Raw genomic sequence first — 22,500 nt, 5'->3', positions numbered from 1 at the left:
GCGAGTGAGTGAGTGAGTGAGCGAGTGAGTGAGTGAGCGAGTGAGTGAGTGAGCGAGTGACTGGGTGAGCGAGCGTGTGAGTGAGTGACCTCTTGGCTGGGTGGTACATGAACAGGGCGTTCAGCATGCGTAGGCCGGCATCTGACAGCCAGTGAGTGTGTGGGTGAGTGGGTGAGTGAGTGAGTGAGTGAGTGAGCGAGTGAGTGAGTGACTGAGTGAGCGAGCGTGCGAGTGAGTGAGCGAGTGAGTGTGTGGGTGAGTGAGTGGGTGAGTGAGTGACTGAGTGAGTGACTGGGTGAGTGAGTGACCTCTTGGCTGGGTGGTACATGAACAGGGCGTTGAGCATGCGTAGGCCGGCATCTGACAGCCAGTGAGTGTGTGGGTGAGTGGGTGAGTGAGTGAATGAGTGAGTGTATGGGTGAGTGAGTGTATGGGTGAGTGAGTGAGTGGGTGAGTGAGTGAGTGACCTCTTGGCTGGGTGGTACATGAACAGGGCGTTGAGCGTGCGTAGGCCGGCATCTGAGAGCCAGTGAGTGAGCGAGTGAGTGAGTGTATGGGTGAGTGAGCGAGTGAGTGAGTGTGTCTGTGAGTGAGTGAGTGAGCGAGCGAGCGAGCGAGTGAGTGATTGAGTGGGTGAGTGAGTGAGTGAGTGACTGAGTGAGTGAGTGAGTGACCTCTTGGCTGGGTGGTACATGAACAGGGCGTTCAGCATGCGTAGGCCGGCATCTGAGAGCCAGGGCAGGCGGTGACGCAGGTGGTTGTACGGCTGCCTCCGCAGCACCACGCGGTCCGGCACACGCAGACTCGAGAAGCCCTGACACCATCAACAACATCAACAACATCACCATCATCAGCACCACGCGGTCCGGCACATGCAGACTCGAGAAGCCCTGACACCATCAACAACATCATCATCATCAACATCAACACCGTCAACATTAACATCGTCATCATCATCAACATCATCACCATCATCAGCACCACGCAGTCAGGCACACGCAGACTCGAGAAGCCCTGACAACATCAACATCATCATCAACACCATCAACATCATGATCAACATCATCACCATCAACACCATCAACATCATCAACAACATCAACATCATCAACATCATCAACAACATCAACATCATCAACATCAGCATCATCACCGTCATCAACATCATCATCAACATCAACATCATCAACATCATCACCATCAACAACATCAACAACATCATCAACATCATTATCACCATCATCAACATCATCAACATCATCACCATCATCACCATCGTCAACATCATCACCATGATCAATATCATCACCATCATCACCATCACCATCATCGACATCAACATCGTCATCATCACCATCATCAACATCAACATCGTCATCACCATCACCATCACCACCATCATCAACATCATCAACATCATCATCACCATCATCACCATCACCATCACCACCATCATAAACATCATCATCACCATCATCACCATCATCACCATCATCACCATCATCACCATCATCAACATCATCAACATCAGCAATATCATCATTATCATCACCATGATCACCAAGATAAACATCGTCACCATTATCAACATCATCACCATGATCACCATGATCAACATCACCATCATCAACATCGTCATCATCACCATGATCAACATCACCATCATCATCGTGATCAACATCACCATGATCAACATCACCATCATCAACATCATCACCATGATCAACATCACCATCATCACCATCAACATCGTCACCATCATCAACATCATCACCATGATCAACATCATCACCATCACCATCATCACCATGATCAACATCGTCACCATCACCATCATCAACATCATCACCATGATCAACATCACCATCATCAACATCGTCATCATCACCATGATACCATCACCATCATCACCATGATCAACATCATCATCGTCATCACCATGATCAACATCATCATCGTCACCATCACCATGATCAACATCGTTATCGTCACCATCACCAAGATCAGCACCATCATCGTCATCATCACTAACACCACCATCATCATCACTAACACCATCATCATCAACATCATCACCATCATGAACATCATCACCATCATCAACATCATCACCATGATCAACATCATCACCATCATCAACATCATCAACATCATCACCATGATCAACATCATCACCATCATCAACATCATCAACATCACCATGATCAACATCAACATCGTCATCATCACCATCATCAACATCGTCATCATCACCATCATCAACATCATCACCATCAACACCATCATCAACATCATCACCATCATCAACATCACCATGATTAACATCAACATCGTCATCATCACCATCATCAACATCAACATCATCATCATCACCATCATCAACATCATCAACATCATCACCATCAACACCATCATCAACATCATCAGCATCATCAACATGATCAACATCAACATCGTCATCATCACCATCATCAACATCGTCATCATCACCATCATCAACATCATCACCATCAACACCATCATCAACATCATCAACATCATCACCATCATCAAAATCACCATGATCAACATCGTCATCATCACCATCATCAACATCAACATCGTCATCATCACCATGATCAACATCACCATCATCATCAACACCATCATCGTCATCACCATCACCATGATCAACACCATCATTATCATCACTAACACCATCATCATCACGAACACCATCAACAGCATCAACACCATCATCATCACGAACACCATCAACACCATCACCACCACCATCACCATCATCACCAAGACCATCAACACCATCATCAACACCATCACCACCATCATCATCAACACCATCACTAGTGGTGGTGATGGCTGGTGTGGTTTACGTTGTTGAGTGGTGGTGAGTGGTGGTGAGTGGTGGTGAGTGATGGTGAGTGAGTGGTGAGTGATGGTGAGTGAGTGGTGAGTGAGTGGTGAGTGATGGTGAGTGGTGATTGGTGGTGAGTGTTTCACAGGCCAGATGGTGTTGGTGTGTTTGGTGCATTTGGTGGTGAGTGGTGGTGAGTGAGTGGCGAGTGGCGGTGAGTGGTGGTGAGTGGTGGTGAGTGGTGTTGAGTGAGTGATGTGTGAGTGGTGGTGAGTGGTGGTGAGTGGTGGTGAGTGAGTGGTGTGTGAGTGGTGTTGAGTGAGTGAGTGGTGAGTGGTGTTGAGTGAGTGGTGATGAGTGAGTTGCGGTGAGTGGTGGTGAGTGAGTGGTGGTGAGTGGTGGTGAGTGGTGTTGAGTGAGTGATGTGTGAGTGGTGGTGAGTGGTGTTGAGTGAGTGGTGGTGAGTGGTGGTGAGTGGTGTTGAGTGAGTGGTGGTGAGTGGTGTTGAGTGAGTGGTGGTGAGTGGTGGTGAGTGGTGGTGAGGGAGTGGTGGTGAGTGGTGGTGAGTGGTGTTGAGTGAGTGGTGTGTGAGTGGTGGTGAGTGAGTGGTGGTGAGTGGTGGTGAGTAGTGGTGAGTGGTGGTGAGTGGAGTTGAGTGAGTGTTGAGTGAGTGGTGAGTAGTGAGTGGTGGTGAGTGGAGTTGAGTGAGTGTTGAGTGAGTGGTGAGTGGTGGTGAGTGGTGAGTATCTCACAGGCCAGATGGCGTTGGTGGGCGTGCCCAGGAGCTGCACGATGAGGTGGATCTGCTGGATCTCCGAGGATCCCGGCAGGAGCGGCTTGTGAGCCAGCAGCTCTGCTACGATGCAGCCCACAGACCTGGCACAGCCACACGCAAGATCCCCCTTGTAGCCTTCACGTGGTAACCACCTCGCCTGGTACGCAGGAGGTCGTGGGTTCGATCTCTCTCTCATCATCATCGTGGCTGGGAGATGTTGACTACCTCGCCTGGTATACAGGAGGTCGTGGGTTCGATCTCTCTCTCATCATCATCACGGTGGCTGGGAGATGTTGACTACCTCGCCTGGTACGCAGGAGGTCGTGGGTTTGATCTCTCTCTCATCATCATCACGGTGGCTGGGAGATGTTGACTACCTCGCCTGGAACGCAGGAGGTCGTGGGTTCAATCCCGACCCTGACGATGACTGCTGCTGTATGTTTGTAGTTTCCGGGTCTCTCTCTCTCTCTCCCTGCGATGTTGACTACATCGCCTGGTACACAGGAGGTCGTGGGTTCGATCTCTCTCTCATCATCATCACGGTGGCTGGGAGATGTTGACTACCTCGCCTGGTACGCAGGAGGTCGTGGGTTTGATCTCTCTCTCATCATCATCACGGTGGCTGGGAGATGTTGACTACCTCGCCTGGTACGCAGGAGGTCGTGGGTTCGATCTCTCTCTCTCATCATCATCACGGTGGCTGGGAGATGTTGACTACCTCGCCTGGTACGCAGGAGGTCGTGGGATCGATCTCTCTCTCATCATCATCACGGTGGCTGGGAGATGTTGACTACCTCGCCTGGTACGCAGGAGGTCGTGGGATCGATCTCTCTCTCATCATCATCACGGTGGCTGGGAGATGTTGACTACCTCGCCTGGTACGCAGGAGGTCGTGGGTTCGATCTCTCTCTCATCATCATCACGGTGGCTGGGAGATGTTGACTACCTCGCCTGGAACGCAGGAGGTCGTGGGTTCAATCCTGACCCTGACGATGACTGCTGCTGTATGTTTGTAGTTTCCGGGTCTCTCTCTCTCTCTCCCTGCGATGTTGACTACATCGCCTGGTGTACAGGAGGTCGTGGGTTCGATCTCTCTCTCATCATCATCACGGTGGCTGGGAGATGTTGACTACCTCGCCTGGTGTACAGGAGGTCGTGGGTTCGATCTCTCACTCATCATCATCACGGTGGCTGGGAGATGTTGACTACATCGCCTGGTGTACAGGAGGTCGTGGGTTCGATCTCTCACTCATCATCATCACGGTGGCTGGGAGATGTTGACTACCTCGCCTGGTGTACAGGAGGTCGTGGGTTCGATCTCTCACTCATCATCATCACGGTGGCTGGGAGATGTTGACTACCTCGCCTGGTGTACAGGAGGTCGTGGGTTCGATCCCGACCCTGACGCCTGCTGCTGTATGTTTGGAGTTTCTGTGTCTCTCTCTTTCCCTGCGATGAGATGTTAACCACCTCGCCTGGTACACAGGAGACTCTGTCTTCCCGACAGACCTGTTCTTCACCTGAGGACGGCTGCTTGCGTTGTGACCGAAACGTGAGAATTATTTTATTATGTTTTATTTACATTATTTTATTATTTCCATTCTACGTGACTTTACCGAAAGAACCAAAAAGATGAATCCCTGCAGTCACGAAAGCTTTAAATCGAAATGGTACACAGGAGGTCGTGGGTTCGATCCCGACCCTGACGATGCCTGCTGCTGTATGTTTGTAGATCCCGTGTCTCTCTCCCCGTGGTGGTTGCGTGGATTTTTATCCGGGTCCTCTGCTTTTCTTTTTCTTCCCTCCACACTTAGAATCAACGTCACAAGTTCAAGAGGATTTGGCTTCTGCTGTAAATGCCCACGTGATGATAGAGACAAAGATCCCCCGTGTAGCCTCAGCAGGCTGTTGGGGCAAGTGCTGTTAGCGAGCACCTATGAAGGCCGGCACGGCACACGAGGGGGTGGGTGGGTGGCCAGCACCACGCCCGGCCGCCTTTGTCTCCCCAGTGGCGATGTTTTACTGCACACCGCACCAGGTACTCGTTTGAGGCTGAGTCGACCTAGGCGAGGCCCACGAGAGGTGGATACAAAGCGCAGCGCTAACCGCTAGGCCGCCGTTTCGAAACCACTACCAACATCACCAGCATCATCATCAGCAGCAACAGTATCATCATCACTATCAGCACCATCAACACCATCACCACCATCACCACCATCACCACCATCACCACCATCACCACCATCACCACCATCGCCACCATCGCCACCATCGCCATCACCACCACCATCACCACCATCACCACCATCATCACCATCACCACCATGATCACCATCGCCATCACCACCACCACCATCGCCACCATCACCACCATCACCACCACCACCACCATCACCACCACCACCACCATCACCATCATCGCCATCACCGCCACCATCGCCACCATCACCACCACCACCACCATCACCACCATCATCACCATCACCACCATCACCACCACCACCACCACACCATCATCACCATCATCACCATCACCACCATCACCACCATCGCCACCATCGCCACCATCGCCACCATCGCCACCATCATCGCCACCATCACCACCATCACCACCACCACCATCACCACCATCATCACCATCATCACCATCACCACCATCATCACCATCACCGCCATCATCGCCACCATCACCACCATCACCATCACCAACATCATCACCATCGCCACCATCGCCACCATCATCACCACCATCACCACCATCACCACCATCACCACCACCACCATCATCATCATCACCATCACCACCATCACCATCACCACCATCATCACCACCATCACCACCACCACCACCACCACCATCACCACCAACACCACCACCACCATCACCACCATCACCACCATCACCACCATCACCACCAACACCACCATCGCCACCATCACCACCACCACCATCACCACCATCACCACAACCACCATCACCACCACCACCATCACCACACCCCCCCCCCCCCCCCCCCACCGTGCACTCACCACATGTCAATGGCTGTGGTCTGTGTCTCTGAGCCGAACAGCAACTCAGGCGCTCGGTACCTAGACACACACGTGTACACACGGACACATGTACACTCACACACGTGTACACACGGACACACAGGTACACACATGTACACACAAGTACACACTCACACACAAGTACACACAGGTACACACATGTACACACGGACACACATGTACACACGTACACACACGTACACTCACACACGTGTACACACGTGTACACACGTACACACATACACACGTACACACATGTACACTCACACACATGTACACTCACACACATGTACACTCACACACATGTACACTCACACACATGTACGCACGGACACACAGGTACACTCACACACGTGTACACTCACACACAGGTACACACGGACACACACAGGTACACACTCACACACATGTACACACGTACACACAAGTACAGACATGTACACACTCACACACGTGTACACACGGACACACATGTACACACTCACACACGTGTACACACGGACACACATGTACACACTCACACACGTGTACACACGGACACACATGTACACACTCACACACGTGTACACACGGACACACAGGTACACACTCACACACGTGTACACACGTACACACAGGTACACACTCACACACGTGTACACACGGACACACATGTACACACTCACACACATGTACACACGGACACACGTGTACACTCACACGTACTCACATAAACACACCCGAGACAAAAAACTGATGCCAGATATGCCAGAAAAAGTGTGTTGACCAGTGCAATTGATTGCGTGAGTGAGTGCGAGTGAGTTTGGGTTGACTTAGCCCATCATCCCCCCCACCCTCCGGGGGTCCATAAAATGAGTACCGCTTTAGCGGGGGAGTCAACAGCGGTTGTCCGATGAGATGGACTCACCCCCCCCCCCCCCGTCTCCTGTCATAGGAACGTGGAATTCCCAGCACCACATCTGAGATCTCACCACAGCGTCACGACCTTCGGAGTCATGGGTCGCAGAGGAACTCCAAATGCACGAGCCAGCCCAAAGTCCGCTGAGAAACACACACACACACATCATAGTCGTCATCATCACCATCATCATCATCATAATCATCATCATCAACACACACATCATCACCACCATCATCACCACCATCATCAACATCATCATCATCATCACCATCATCACCACCATCATCAACATCAACACACACATCATCACCACCATCATCAACACCATCAAAATCATCAACATCATCATCACCATCATCATCAACATCATAACCGTCATCATCACCATCATAATCATCATTACCATAACCATCATCATCACCACCATCATCAACACCATCATCATCATCAACACCACCATCATCATCAACACACACACATCACCATCATAACCATCATCATCATCAACACCATTATCAACACCAACACCATTATCATCATAATCATCACCATCATCCTCATCACCACCAACACCATCATCATCAACACCATCATCATCAACACCATCATCATCATCACCATCAACACCATCATCATCACCATCATCATCATCACCATCATCATCACCACCATCATCATCATCACCACCATCACCATCATCACCATCATCACCATCAACACCATCATCATCACCATCATCATCATCACCATCAACACCATCATCATCACCATCATCATCAACACCATCATCATCACCATCATCATCATCACCACCATCATCACCACCATCACCATCATCATCACCATCATCACCATCATCACCATCACCATCATCATCAACACCATCATCACCATCATCATCACCATCATCATCAACACCATTATCATCCCCATCATCATCATAATCATCAACACCATCATCAACACCAACACCATCATCATCATCATCCCCATCACCACCAACACCATCAACACCATCATCGTCGTCCTCATCGTCAACAACATCAACACCACCATCATCGACGCCATCACCATCACAGCCACCATGAACAGCACGACCACCACCATCGTCACTACCATGATCAACAACAACATCACCATCGTCACCACCGTGACCACCACCACCATCGTCACCATCGTCACCATCACCATCACCACCACTATCACCACCATCGTCACCATCAAGGTGGATGCACCCACACTTTATCCCACCATGTGTGGCCTTGCACGTGATTGGTGGAGAGAGAGGGGGGAGCTGATTGGTGGAGAGAGAGAGAGGAGCTGATTGGTGGAGAGAGAGGGGGGGGGGAGCTGATTGGTGGAGAGAGGGGGGGGAGCTGATTGGTGGAGAGAGAGAGAGGGGGAGGATCTGATTGGTGGAGAGATGGAGCGAGCTGATTGGTGGAGAGAGAGAGGGGGGAGCTGATTGGTGGAGAGAGAGCGGGGGGGAGCTGATTGGTGGAGAGAGACAGAGGGGGGAAGGGAGCTGATTGGTGGAGAGAGATGGAGCGTGCTGATTGGTGGAGAGAGAGGGGGGGGGAGCTGATTGGTGGAGAGCGAGGGGGGGGGTCACTGCAAGTGTCGTCACCGATCTTGACGCAGCCTTTGTCCGTCATGAGCAGGTTGGACACCTTCAGATCTCTGGCAGATGCAGCGGAACACAAAGACAAAGATCCCCCACGTAGCCTCAACAGACTGCCGGGGCAAGTGCTGTTAGCGAGCACCTATGAAGCAAAGCACAGCTCACGAGGGGGTGGGTGGCCAGCACCACGCCCGGGAAACAAAGACAAAGATCCCCCGTGTAGCTTCAACAGACTGCCGGGGCAAGTGCTGTTAGCGAGTAGCACCTATGAAGGCCAGAACGGCACACGAGGGGGTGGGTGGCCAGCACCACGCCCGGCCGCCTTTGTCTCCCCAGTGATAGCGATGTTTACTACACACACCGCTACACCAGGTGACTCATTTGAGGCTGAATTGACCTGAGGGGCCGTCCATAAATGACGTCACGCACCTTGGGGGGAGGGGAGAGGGGTCAGACATTTGTGACGATGTGTGACGAGGGGGGGAGGTTTAAGAAATGTGACGTCACATCAAAATGAGCAACTTTAAATCAATATAGACAACACGTTCTACTTGACTAAATAGACTTCTTAGTAAATGTTTTCTCCTACAACATCAGAGTGCAGCGCCACATTAAATACGCACTACAATGACAATAGTTTAAAGCGATTTGAAGCATGTTTTATTTAATTTTGGAGGGGGGGGGGTCAGACTTTTTGTGACGCCGTGTGACGATGGGGGGGGGGGGCACGCTCCCCAAATAACAAAGCCCCCCCCCCCTCCGTATAGCCTCAACAAACTGCTGGGGCAAGTGCTAATAGTGCGCGCACCTGCGAAGGCCTTCATTGGCTGCTTGCTAACACAGCGCGTGACCCCAAGGGTCACCGCTGTGACGACCAAGACTCGAATGACGCTTTGGTTCTTTCGGTAAAGTGACGTAGAAAGATAAAATAACTAGTAGGTTTTTACCCTTTTAAACTGGTACAAAACTGACACCTTTATTCAATCTTAATTTATTCAAGGCATCATGTTTGCAATAACCACAACACAAGCAGTCAAAAAAGCAAACAAAAAGAAGCAACTCTGATGATGATAATGATGTGCACTGACCTTGAAGTTGATTGGTCCACACACGGTTATTGCAAACATGATGCCTTGAATAAAGGTGTCAGTTTTGTACCAGTTTAAAAGGGTAAAAACCTACTACTATATTTTGCCACTGGTAAAAGAGATCTCATAGAACAAAATAACAAATTAAATACTAGCATACGACGTTTCGATTGCAACACAAGCAATCATTGTCAGGTATAAATGAAATAGAAACACAAATCTAGTGAACTTAGAAATGTAATGTAATACAACAGAGAGTCGGATAACATAACAGTCAACACCCTGTTATGTTATCCGACTCTGTTGTATTACATTACATTTGATAATTGGTTTTTGAAACCTTTTATCTGGAAACAAAACTGACACCTTTTGTACAAGGAGTCATTTTTCCATAGACCACAATACCTGCAGTCATAATGCAAACAACAAAACACACAACTCTGATAATGTATGCACTGTCCTTGAAGTTGATTGGTCCACACCCGAGACAGCTTTCCTTAGAGCCTAGTCTCACATGGTGTTGGACCAGATGACGCCAAAAGGCGCACAACTCAAAGACAATGCACCATCAGAGTATGAGAGCTCGGGGTAAAGCATTTACACCATTGGAACCTCATTTGCCAGTAAAAAATATGATAACTGGGTTTTTACCCTTCTATCTGGCAACAAAACTGACACCTTTTTTACGAGGAGTCATGTTTGCATTGACCACAATACCTGCAGTCATAATGCAAACAAAAAACACAACTCTGATAATGTATGTGCACTGTCAGAGTTATGTTTTTTATTTGCATTACGACTGCAGGCATTGTGGTCAATGTAAACATGACTCCTCGTAAAAAAGGTGTCAGTTTTGTTGCCAGATAAAAGGGTAAAAAACAAATTATCATATTTTTTTACTGGCAAATGAGGTACCAATGGTGTAAATACATTACATCTCTAAGTTCACTAGATTTGTGTTTCTATTTCATTTATACCTGATGATGATTGCTCGTGTTGCAATCGAAACGTCGTGCGCTAGTATTTAATTTAGTACTTTATCTTTATAATTCACTTTAGCGAAAGAACCAAAGAGTCGTTCCTGCCGTCACGAAAGCCACAAATCAAGTTTGACAAACGAAATGCGTCCCGTGGGGTCACGTGGGTCTCACCTGTGGATGATGTAGTTGTTGTGCAGGTACAGCAGCCCCTTGAGCAGCTGCAGCGAGATGCATTTCACCTGGAAAGGCACCGACCGCATCGGCACGTGAGCGGGTTTGTGTGCTCTCGCTCAAAGGCACTTGCCCCAACAGCATGTGAAGGCTACACGGGGGGCCTTGTATTTGCGGGGGGTGGTGAGCGCACAGCTACGAACCCGGCGACCCGAGTTCCGATTCCAGCTCACGCCCAATAACAGCGGCAAGTGTCTGGGCCTCCCCTAGGTCGACTCGGCCTCAGAATGAGTAGCTGGTACGATGCGTGACCATCGCAACGAGGGAGACAAAGTCGGCCAGGGGCTACTCGCAAACAGCACTTGCCCCAGAGTCTGTTAAGGCTACACGGGGGATCTTTGTCTTGGTGGGGCGCGTCGATTTGAAGCATTCCGGCTGGCCCTGCCTAGGATCCATCCTGAGGTTTGACCAGATTGGATTTGTTTTGAGCTCACAGATCCTTTAAGATCCGGACAAATTCCCATCAGTGAGCTCCTCCGGCAGGCAAGGCTGCGTTGGCTGGGTCATGTAGCCCGCATGTCCAGCCACCGCATGCCTAAACAATTTTTGTTCGGCCGGATCGAGGGGGCTAAACGGGCGCGGCACGGGCTGGAGAAGAGATGGAGTGATGTGGTACAGGAGGACGTGGGGCTGAGTGGACTTGCCGATGACCGGTACCAGCGGTGTCAAGATCGGCCTCAGTGGAGGAGGCTCGTGAAGGACGCTACTGGGCAGTTGGAGGCAGTCGCCCTCCAACCACAACGGAGGGAAAAAGCAGCACTCACAACAAGCCGGGGTCGATAAAACGCAGCGAGTTGGCACAGCAAGGGGCACGGGAGCTGGTGCATCTGCCTGTCATCTCGGTCGGTCAACCCGTGGCACCTGCTGGGTCTGTCCCGTGACCTCCTTCAACACTTCACGTGGCCTCAAAGTGCACATGGCCTGGCACAAGCGTCGTGGTGACGTCACCGTCACTTAGTGGCGAATGGAACATGTCAACGCGTGTACACGTGTGTGCACGTTTACGTGAGCACGTGTGTGCGTGCACATGTGTGTCCGTGTGTACCTGTGTGTCCGTGTGTACCTGTGTGTGAGTGTACATGTGTGTCCGTGTGTACCTGTGTGTGAGTGTACACGTGTGTCCGTGTGTACATGTGTGTACCTGTGTGTACGTGTGTGTACGTGTGTACCTGTGTCTGTGTGTACATGTGTGTCCGTGTGTACATGTGTGTGAGTGTACACGTGTGTCCGTGTGTACATGTGTGTGCCTGTGTGTACGTGTGTGTACGTGTGTACCTGCGTCTGTGTGTACGTGTGTACATGTGTGTACGTGTGTACGTGTGTACATGTGTGTACGTGTGTACGTGTGTACATGTGTGTGAGTGTACACGTGTGTCCGTGTGTACGTGTGTGTCCGTGTGCACGTGTGTGAGTGTACACGTGTGTGAGTGTACATGTGTGTCTGTGTGTACATGTGAGTGTACACGTGTGTGAGTGTACATGTGTGTACCTGTGTGTCCGTGTGTACGTGTGTGTCCGTGTGTACATGTGTGTGAGTGTACATGTGTGTACATGTGTGTGAGTGTACACGTGTGTGAGTGTACACGTGTGTCAGTGTACATGTGTGTCCGTGTGTACGTGTGTCTGTGTGTACATGTGTGTGGGTCTAGGTACCGAGCGCCTGAGTTGCTCTTCGGCTCAGAGACGCAGACCACAGCCATTGACATGTGGTGAGTGCGGGGTGGGTGGTGGTTGTGGTGATGGTGGTGATGGTGGTGATGGTGGTGATGGTGGCGATGGTGGTGATGGTGGTGATGGTGGCGATGGTGATGATGGTGGTGATGGTGGTGATGGTGTTGTTGGTGGCGATGGTGGTGATGGTGGCGATGGTGGTGGTGATGGTGGTGGTGATGGTGGTGGTGATGGTGGCGATGGTGATGATGGTGGTGATGGTGGTGATGGTGGTGATGATGGCGGCGATGGTGGCGGTGGTGATGGTGGTGATGGTGGCGATGGTGATGATGGTGGCGATGGTGATGATGGTGGTGATGGTGTTGTTGGTGGCGATGGTGGTGATGGTGGCGATGGTGGTGGTGATGGTGGTGGTGATGGTGGTGGTGATGGTGGCGATGGTGATGATGGTGGTGATGGTGGTGATGGTGGCGATGATGGCGGCGATGGTGGCGGTGGTGGTGGTGGTGATGGTGGTGGCGATGGTGGCGATGATGGTGGTATGGTGGCTAAAGCACAGCAAGTTGGTACAGTAGGGGGCACAAGTGGTGCATCAGCCAGTCATCTCGGTCATCTCAGTCAGTCGACCCGTGGCACCTGCTGGGTCTGCCCCGTGATCTCCTGCCAGCGACCCTTCTACACTTCACGTGGCAGCCTCAAGGTGCACCTGGCCTGGCACGGGAACTGTCGTGACAAATGGCGGGTATTGGTGTGTAGAGGCAAAGGCTAACACCGGTGACGATCACGTGAACCGGTCCTGGGGCTCCCCTAGGTCGACTCGGCCTCAATTGAGTACCTGGCGCGGTGCTGAATCGTTGTGTGTGTGGGGCGACTGACCTGTGCCTCGGAGAACGGGGCTGTGACGTTGTCGAGCAGGCTAGCGAGGTCCTGCTCACAGTAGCCCATCACCAGGAAGATACTAACACACACAGACACAGACACACACACAGACACACAGATATACACACAGAGACACACACACACAGATACACACACAGAGATACAGATATACACACAGAGACACACACACACGTACAGAGACACACACACACACTCACACATACACACTCACACACACTCACACACACACTCACACGCGCTCACTAACAAAGACAAAGATCCCCCGTATAGCCTTAACAGACTGTAGGGGCAAGTGCTGTTAGCGAGCACCTATGAAGGCCGCTCACTAACACACACACATTCACACACACACACACGCTCACTCACACACACACACACGCTCACTCACACACACACACACATTCACACACACTCACACACACTCACACGCGCCCACTCACACACACACATCCACACACTCACTCACACACACACTCACACACGCTCACTAACACACACACGCACACACATTCACACACACACACATTCACACACACTCGCACACTCACACACTCACTCACTCACACACACACACTCACACGCGCTCACTAACACACTCACTCACTCACACACACACACTCACACGCGCTCACTAACACACACGCTCACTCACACACACACACATTCACACACATTCACACACACACACTCACACGCGCTCACTTACACACACACACATCCACACACTCACTCACACACACTCACACGCGCTCACTAACACACACACGCACACACATTCACACACACACATTCACACGCACACTCACACACACACACTCACACGCGCTCACTAACACACACACGCACACACATTCTCACACACACACATCCACACACACTCACTCACACACACACACGCTCACTCACTCACACGCTCACTCACCCACCCACACGCGCTCACTCACACACACACGCTCACACCCACACCCTCACACACACACTAACACACACGCTCACACACACACACGCTCACACCCACACACACACGCTCACACACACACTCACTCACACACACACACACACACCCACAAACTCACACACACACTAACACACACGCTCACACACACACACGCTCACCCACACGCACACTCACACGCTCACACGCGCTCACTCACACACACACATGCGCTCACACACTCACACACACTCACTCAACCCGCCCCACTCACACACTCACACACACCCACACGCGCTCACTCACACACACACGCTCACCCACACACACTCACTCACACACAATCACACACTCACACACACACACGTGCTCACTCACACGCACTCACATTCACACACTCACACACGCTGACACACACACACACTCACTCACACACTCACTCACTCACACACACACACACACTCACTCATTCACTCACACACTCACACTCACACACACACGCGATTACCTCTCTAGCCTGGCTCCCACCACCACCTCCTTGAGCTCCACCACGTTGGGGTGTTGAAGGCGGAGTAGCAGATTTATCTCCCGCATACTGCTGATGGGCAGACCTGCGTAACACAAGACAAAGATCCCCCGTATAGCCTTCACAGACCGTCGGAGCAAGTGTGCTTAGCGAGTACCTATGAAAGCCGGCACCTTGGCACACGAGGGGGTGGGTGGCCAAACCATTTCCTTAGAGCCTAGTCTCACATGGTGTTGGACCAGATGATGCCAAAAGGCGCACAACTCAAAGACAATGCACCATCAGAGTATGAGAGCTCGGGGTAAAGCATTTACACCATTGGAACCTCATTTGCCAGTAAAAAAATATTATAATAGTTTTTTTACCCTTCTATCTGGCAACAAAACTGACACCCTTTTTACAAGGAGTCATGTTTGCATAGACCACAATACCTGCAGCCATAATGCAAACAAAAAACACAACTCTGATAATGTATGCACTGTCCTTGAAGTTGATTGGTCCACACCCGAGACAGCTTTTCTTAGTGCCTAGTCTCACATGGTGTTGGACCAGATGACGCCAAAAGGCGCACAACTCAAAGACAATGCACCAATCAACTTCAAGGACAGTGCATACATTATCAGAGTTTATGTTTTTTGTTTGCATTACGACTGCAGGTATTGTGGTCAATGCAAACATGACTCCTTGTAAAAAAGGTGTCAGTTTTGTTGCCAGATAGAAGGGTAAAAAACCAATTATCTTGATGGATGTAATCACCAGCTAAACGTCGTGCTACTCAAACTGTAAACGTTGTGGCTTCACTCTTTAAACACACTCCGGTGGGCTGAACAAGTAACGGATTGACGCATGAATTGCGGGAAAATAAATCATTATTGCTGACAAACATTTTGCTATACTAATAGGGGTTTTTCCCCTTTTTTTCTGGCGACAAACTGACACCTTTTTGCAAGGAGTCATGTTTACATTAACCACAATACTTGCAGTCAAATGCAACAAAAATCAATACTCTGATATGATAATTGTTTTCTTACCCTTCTATATGGAAACAAAACTGACACCTTTTTTTTACAAGGAGTCATGTTTGCATAGACCACAATACCTGCAGTCGTAATGCAAACAAAAAACACAACTCTGATAATGTATGTGCACTGTCCTTGAAGTTGATTGGTCCACACCCGAGACAGCTTTCTTTAGAGCCTAGTCTCACATGGTGTTCAACCAAGGACAATGCATATCTTATCAGAGTATTGTGTTTTTGTTTGCATTTGACTGCAGGAATTGTGGTTCATGTAAGCATGACTCCTTGCAAAAAGGTGTCAGTTTGTCGCCAGAAAAAAAGGGGAAAAACCCTATTTTAGTATATTTTGTTACCGGCAAAGGAGGTCCCACGATGAAACATTTTGCTGTTTTATTTTTTTATCACAACGCCAATACGTTCGTTGATCGTCTATTCTGTTTGAAGTTCTGCCCATGGGTTGTCGCGTAAACAATCTGTTGATGCCTTTTGCTCCAGCTGCATTGCACATCTTCCTCCCCGCGAGGTCCTTAAAATAAAGCCGAAGTCTCTACGGATCTCCATGCAACTCCAGGCCTCTCGGTCCAACTCCAAGTCTGAACTTAGCAGGAACCCGCCCGAAGTCGGGAGATTTGATGAAGTCTCCCTGATGATATTATGGCTGGCTCAGCCATAGCAGCTGCATCGCTAAACCCTTTCTCACCCAATCACTTCCCCAATTAGTCGACGATTAGGCCGCCTCTCTCTTCCTGTAATTGGGTTAGGGTGTAGAAAGGGTGAATCACACCCTCACCACCACACACACAAACATCCCCCGTGTAGCCCTAACAGACTGCTGGGGCAAGTGCTGTTAGCGAGTAGCAGCACCTATGAAGGCCGGCACGGCACACGAGGGGGTGGGTGGCCAACACCACGCCCAGCCGCCTTTGTCTCCCCAGTTGAGATGTCTACGCAGCGCACCAGGTACTCATTTTAGGCTGAGTCGACCTAGAGGAGGAGGCCCAGGACCGGTTCAGATAATCGTCACTGGTGTCGGCCGTGAGCGGGAATCGAACCCGGGTCGCCGGGTTCATAGCGCAGCGTAGCGCTAACCGCTGCACCACCGCTCCCCGCAGCGCGCTAACTGCTGCACCACCGCTCCCCACAGCACACAATGTGGTGATGTTGGCCACATAACCCCTCATGTGCTATTCCGGCCTTCATAGGTGCTCGCTTACAGCACTTGCCAACGCACAACAACAACAACAACCGCCATTCGCCACTAAGTGGCGGTGACGTCACCACGACGCTTGTGCCAGGCCACGTGCACCTTGAGGCCACGTGAAGTGTCGAACGCCCGCTGGCAGGAGGTCACGGGGCAGACCCAGCAGGTGCCACGGGTCGACTGACCGAGATGACCGAGATGACTGGCTGATGCACCACCTGTGCCCCCTACTGTGCCAACTTGCTGTGCTTTAGCCACCCGGCGCTCCGCTCGTTGTTGTGAGCGTCGCTCCTCTGCCCGACCGCCTTTGTCTCCCCAGTGTGATAGGTAAACCCACAAATCACGTGGGCGCACGCACACACGCACACATACACACACACACGCACGCACACATACACACACACACGCACGAACACACACACACATACACACGCACACACACACACACACGAACACACACACGCACGCACACACACACGCACACACACACACGCGCACACACACACACACGCGCACACACACGCGCACACACACGCGCACACACACGCGCACACGCACACACACACACACTCCGCACCGTCCTTCTCTTTGTCCATGCGTACTTTCTTCAACGCCACAATCTCCCCGCTCCGCGTGTCCCTCGCTCGGTCTGTGACACACACAGACACACAGAGACACACACACACAGAGACACACACACAGAGACACACACACACGGAGAAACACACACACCGAGAAACACACACACAGAGACACACACACACAGAGACACACACACACAGAGACACACACACAGAGACACACACAGATACACACAGACACACACACACAGAGACACACACACAGACAGAGACACACACAGAGACACACACAAATACACACAGACACACACACACAGAGACACACACACAGACAGAGACACACACACAGACAGAGACACACACACATAGACACACACATAGACACACACACAGAGACACACACAGACACACACAGAGACACACACAGAGAGACACACAGAGACACAAACAGACACACACACAGACACACAGACACAGAGACACACAGACACACACACACAGACACACACAAAGACACACACACAGACACACACACACAGACACACACACAGACACACACAGACACACACAGAGACACACAGAGACACACAGACACACACAGACACACACAGACACACAGACACACACACACACAGACACACACACAGACACACACACAGAGACACACACACACAGACACATACAGACACACACAGACACACACAGAGACAGATACAGAGACACACACAGAGACACACACAGAGAGACACACACAGACACACACACACAGACACACACATCGTTGACATCAGCCACGCTTGATCCGCTGCTGGATGAAGACCTCCACACAAACCGCTGTCGTCTCACGCGACCCACAGACCGGCGCGGAATCAGGAGGGCTTCAGTCATCGATGGCCACGTCACTTCTACAAAAAGAGCCTTAGCTGCTAAAATATATAAATAGTTTAAATGATGGACAGGTTTCAAAAAATGTGACGGGTTTCAAAAAAATTGACAGGTTTCCAAAAAATTGACCGGTTTCAAAAAATTGACCGGTTTCAAAAAAATTGACGGGTTTCAAAAAAATTGACAGGTTTCAAAAAAATTGACAGGTTTCAAAAAAATTGACGGGTTTCAAAAAAATTGACAGGTTTCAAAAAAATTGACAGGTTTCAAAACAATTGACGGGTTTCAAAAAAATTGACAGGTTTCAAAAAAATTGACGGGTTTCAAAAAAATTGACGGGTTTCAAAAAAATTGACGGGTTTCAAAAAAATTGACAGGTTTCAAAAAAATTGACGGGTTTCAAAAAAATTGACAGGTTTCAAAAAAATTGACGGGTTTCAAAAAAATTGACAGGTTTCAAAAAAATTGACGGGTTTCAAAAAAATTGACGGGTTTCAAAAAAATTGACAGGTTTCAAAAAAATTGACGGGTTTCAAAAAAATTGACAGGTTTCAAAAAAATTGACGGGTTTCAAAAAAATTGACAGGTTTCAAAAAAATTGACGGGTTTCAAAAAAATTGACAGGTTTCAAAAAAATTGACGGGTTTCAAAAAAATTGACAGGTTTCAAAAAAATTGACGGGTTTAAAAAAAATTGACAGGTTTCAAAAAATTGACGGGTTTCAAAAAAATTGACGGGTTTCAAAAAAATTGACAGGTTTCAAAAAAATTGACCAGTTTCAAAAAAATTGACGGGTTTCAAAAAAATTGACAGGTTTCAAAAAAATTGACAGGTTTCCAAAAAATTGACGGGTATCAAAAAAATTGACAGGTTTCAAAAAAATTGACGGGTTTCAAAAAAATTGACAGGTTTCAAAAAAATTGACGGGTTTCAAAAAAATTGACAGGTTTCAAAAAAATTGACGGGTTTCAAAAAAATTGACAGGTTTCAAAAAAAATTGACGGGTTTCAAAAAAATTGACGGGTTTCAAAAAAATTGACGGGTTTCAAAAAAAGTTGCAACATATCTCAGTGGGCCTTAGTGAATGAAATAAAAATAGTTGATAAAAATCGCACCCACTCACTCACCCACCGACACACTCACCTGCTCGCTCACCCACCCACCCACTCGCTCGCTCACCACCGCCCGCTCGCTCACCCACCCACCCGCTCACCCACTCACTCGCCCACTCACTCACCCACTCACTCTCTCGCTCGCCCACCCACTCACTCACTCGCTCGCCCACCCACTCACTCACTCGCTCACCCACTCACTCACCTACTCACTCACTCGCTAACCCACTCACTCACCTACTCACTCACTCGCTAACCCACTCACTCACCTACTCACTCACTCGCTAACCCACTCACTCACCTACTCACTCACTCGCTAACCCGCTCGCCCACCCACTCACTCAATCGCTCACTCGCTCGCTGACCCACTCACTCGCTCGCTCACCCGCCCACCCACTCGCTCCGCTCGCCCACCCCACTCACTCACTCGCCCACCCACTCACTCACCCACTCACTCACTCACCCACTCACTCGCTAACCCACTCACTCGTTCACCTCGCTCGCCCACCCACTCACTCACTCGCTCACCCACTCACTCACCCACTCACTCACTCGCCCACTCGCTCACCCACTCACTCGCTCGCTGACCCACTCGCTCGCTGACCCACTCACTCGCTCGCCCACTCACTCGCTCGCCCACTCGCTCACTCACTCACTCACCCACTCACTCGCTCGCTGACCCACTCGCTCGCTGACCCACTCACTCACCCACTCACTCACCCACTCACTCGCTCACTCACTCACTCGCTGACCCACTCACTCACTCGCCCACTCGCTCGCGCACCCCACTCACACACTCACTCACCCACTCACTCGCTCGCTCGCCCACCCACTCACTCACTCGCTCACCCACTCACTCGCTCGCTCGCCCACCCACTCACTCACTCGCTCACCCACTCACTCACCCACTGACTCGCTCGCTGACCCACTCACTCGCTCGCTGACCCACTCACTCGCCCACTCGCTCGCCCACTAACCCACTCACTCGCTCACCCACTCACTCACCCACTCGCTCACTCGCTCGCGCACCCACTCACACACTCACTCACTCACCCACTCACTCACCCCACTCACTCGCTCGCTGACCCCACTCGCTCGCTGACCCACTCACTCACTCACCCACTCACCCACTCACCCGCTCGCTCGCCCCACCCACCCACCCACCCACTCACTCGCCAACCCACTCACTCGCCAACCCACTCACTCGCCAACCCACTCACTCGCTCGCTCGCCCACCCACCCACCCACCCACCCACTCACTCACTCGCCAACCCACTCACTCGCTCGCCCACCCACTCACTCGCTCACCCACTCACTCCTCTCGCTCGCCCACCCACTCACTCACACCACTCACTCGCTCGCTCGCCCACCCACTCGCTCACTCGCCCACCCACTCATTCACCCACTCACCCACTCAATCTCTCACTCACTCTCTCTCGGACTCACACACGATGCCGTAGGTCCCTACTCACTCACTCACCAACTCACTCACTCACCCACCCACTCACCCACCCACTCACCCACCCACTCAATCACCCACTCAATCACTCACCCACTCAATCACTCACCCACTCAATCACTCACCCACTCACTCACTCACCCACTCACTCACTCACCCACCCACTCACCCACCCACCCACTCACCCACCCACCCACTCACCCACCCACCCACTCACCCACCCACCCACTCACCCACCCACCCACCCACTCACCCACCCACCCACTCACTCACCCACTCAATCACTCACCCACTCAATCACTCACCCACTCACTCACCCACCCACCCACCCACCCACTCACCCACCCACCCACTCACTCACTCACTCACCCACTCACTCACCCACCCACCCACTCACCCACCCACCCACTCACCCACCCACCCACCCACCCACTCACCCACCCACCCACTCACCCACCCACCCACCCCACCCACTCACTCACCCACTCACTCACCCACTCACTCACCCACTCACCCACTCACCCACCCACCCACCCACCCACTCACTCACCCACACACCCACCCACTCTCTCTCTGTGGGACTCACACACGATGCCGTAGGTTCCCTCTCCGATGCGATTCTGCTTCACACGAACTCCGTGACGGCGCGACATCGTCCCAGCTGCACACACAACACACACAACACACACAGTATTACATACACACATACAAC

At 50.9% G+C, this 22,500-nt stretch overlaps 1 protein-coding gene across 1 annotated transcript in view; it reads right to left on the bottom strand.

The window, feature by feature from the left end:
• CDK10 (cyclin dependent kinase 10) overlaps positions 1-22,393 on the bottom strand; it is a 30,262-nt gene extending 7,869 nt beyond the window's left edge. The window contains exons 1-10 of the mRNA XM_078620194.1: positions 22,375-22,393; positions 18,329-18,400; positions 15,515-15,617; positions 14,049-14,130; positions 11,442-11,509; positions 9,209-9,261; positions 7,652-7,721; positions 6,660-6,719; positions 3,607-3,730; positions 675-814 (exon numbers count right to left, since the gene is read on the bottom strand). Of these exons, the coding sequence (XP_078476320.1) occupies positions 675-814; positions 3,607-3,730; positions 6,660-6,719; positions 7,652-7,721; positions 9,209-9,261; positions 11,442-11,509; positions 14,049-14,130; positions 15,515-15,617; positions 18,329-18,347 (719 nt within the window). The 5' untranslated portion in view covers positions 18,348-18,400; positions 22,375-22,393. The remainder of the gene's footprint in view (positions 1-674; positions 815-3,606; positions 3,731-6,659; positions 6,720-7,651; positions 7,722-9,208; positions 9,262-11,441; positions 11,510-14,048; positions 14,131-15,514; positions 15,618-18,328; positions 18,401-22,374) is intronic.
• Between the last annotated feature and the right edge of the window lie 107 nt (positions 22,394-22,500).

The sequence above is a fragment of the Lampetra planeri genome, chromosome 70, assembly GCF_965212315.1.
Source record: "Lampetra planeri chromosome 70, kcLamPlan1.2.h2, whole genome shotgun sequence".
NCBI classification, from domain to species: Eukaryota; Metazoa; Chordata; class Hyperoartia; order Petromyzontiformes; family Petromyzontidae; genus Lampetra; species Lampetra planeri.
This window is presented reverse-complemented; position numbering and strand designations above follow the sequence as displayed.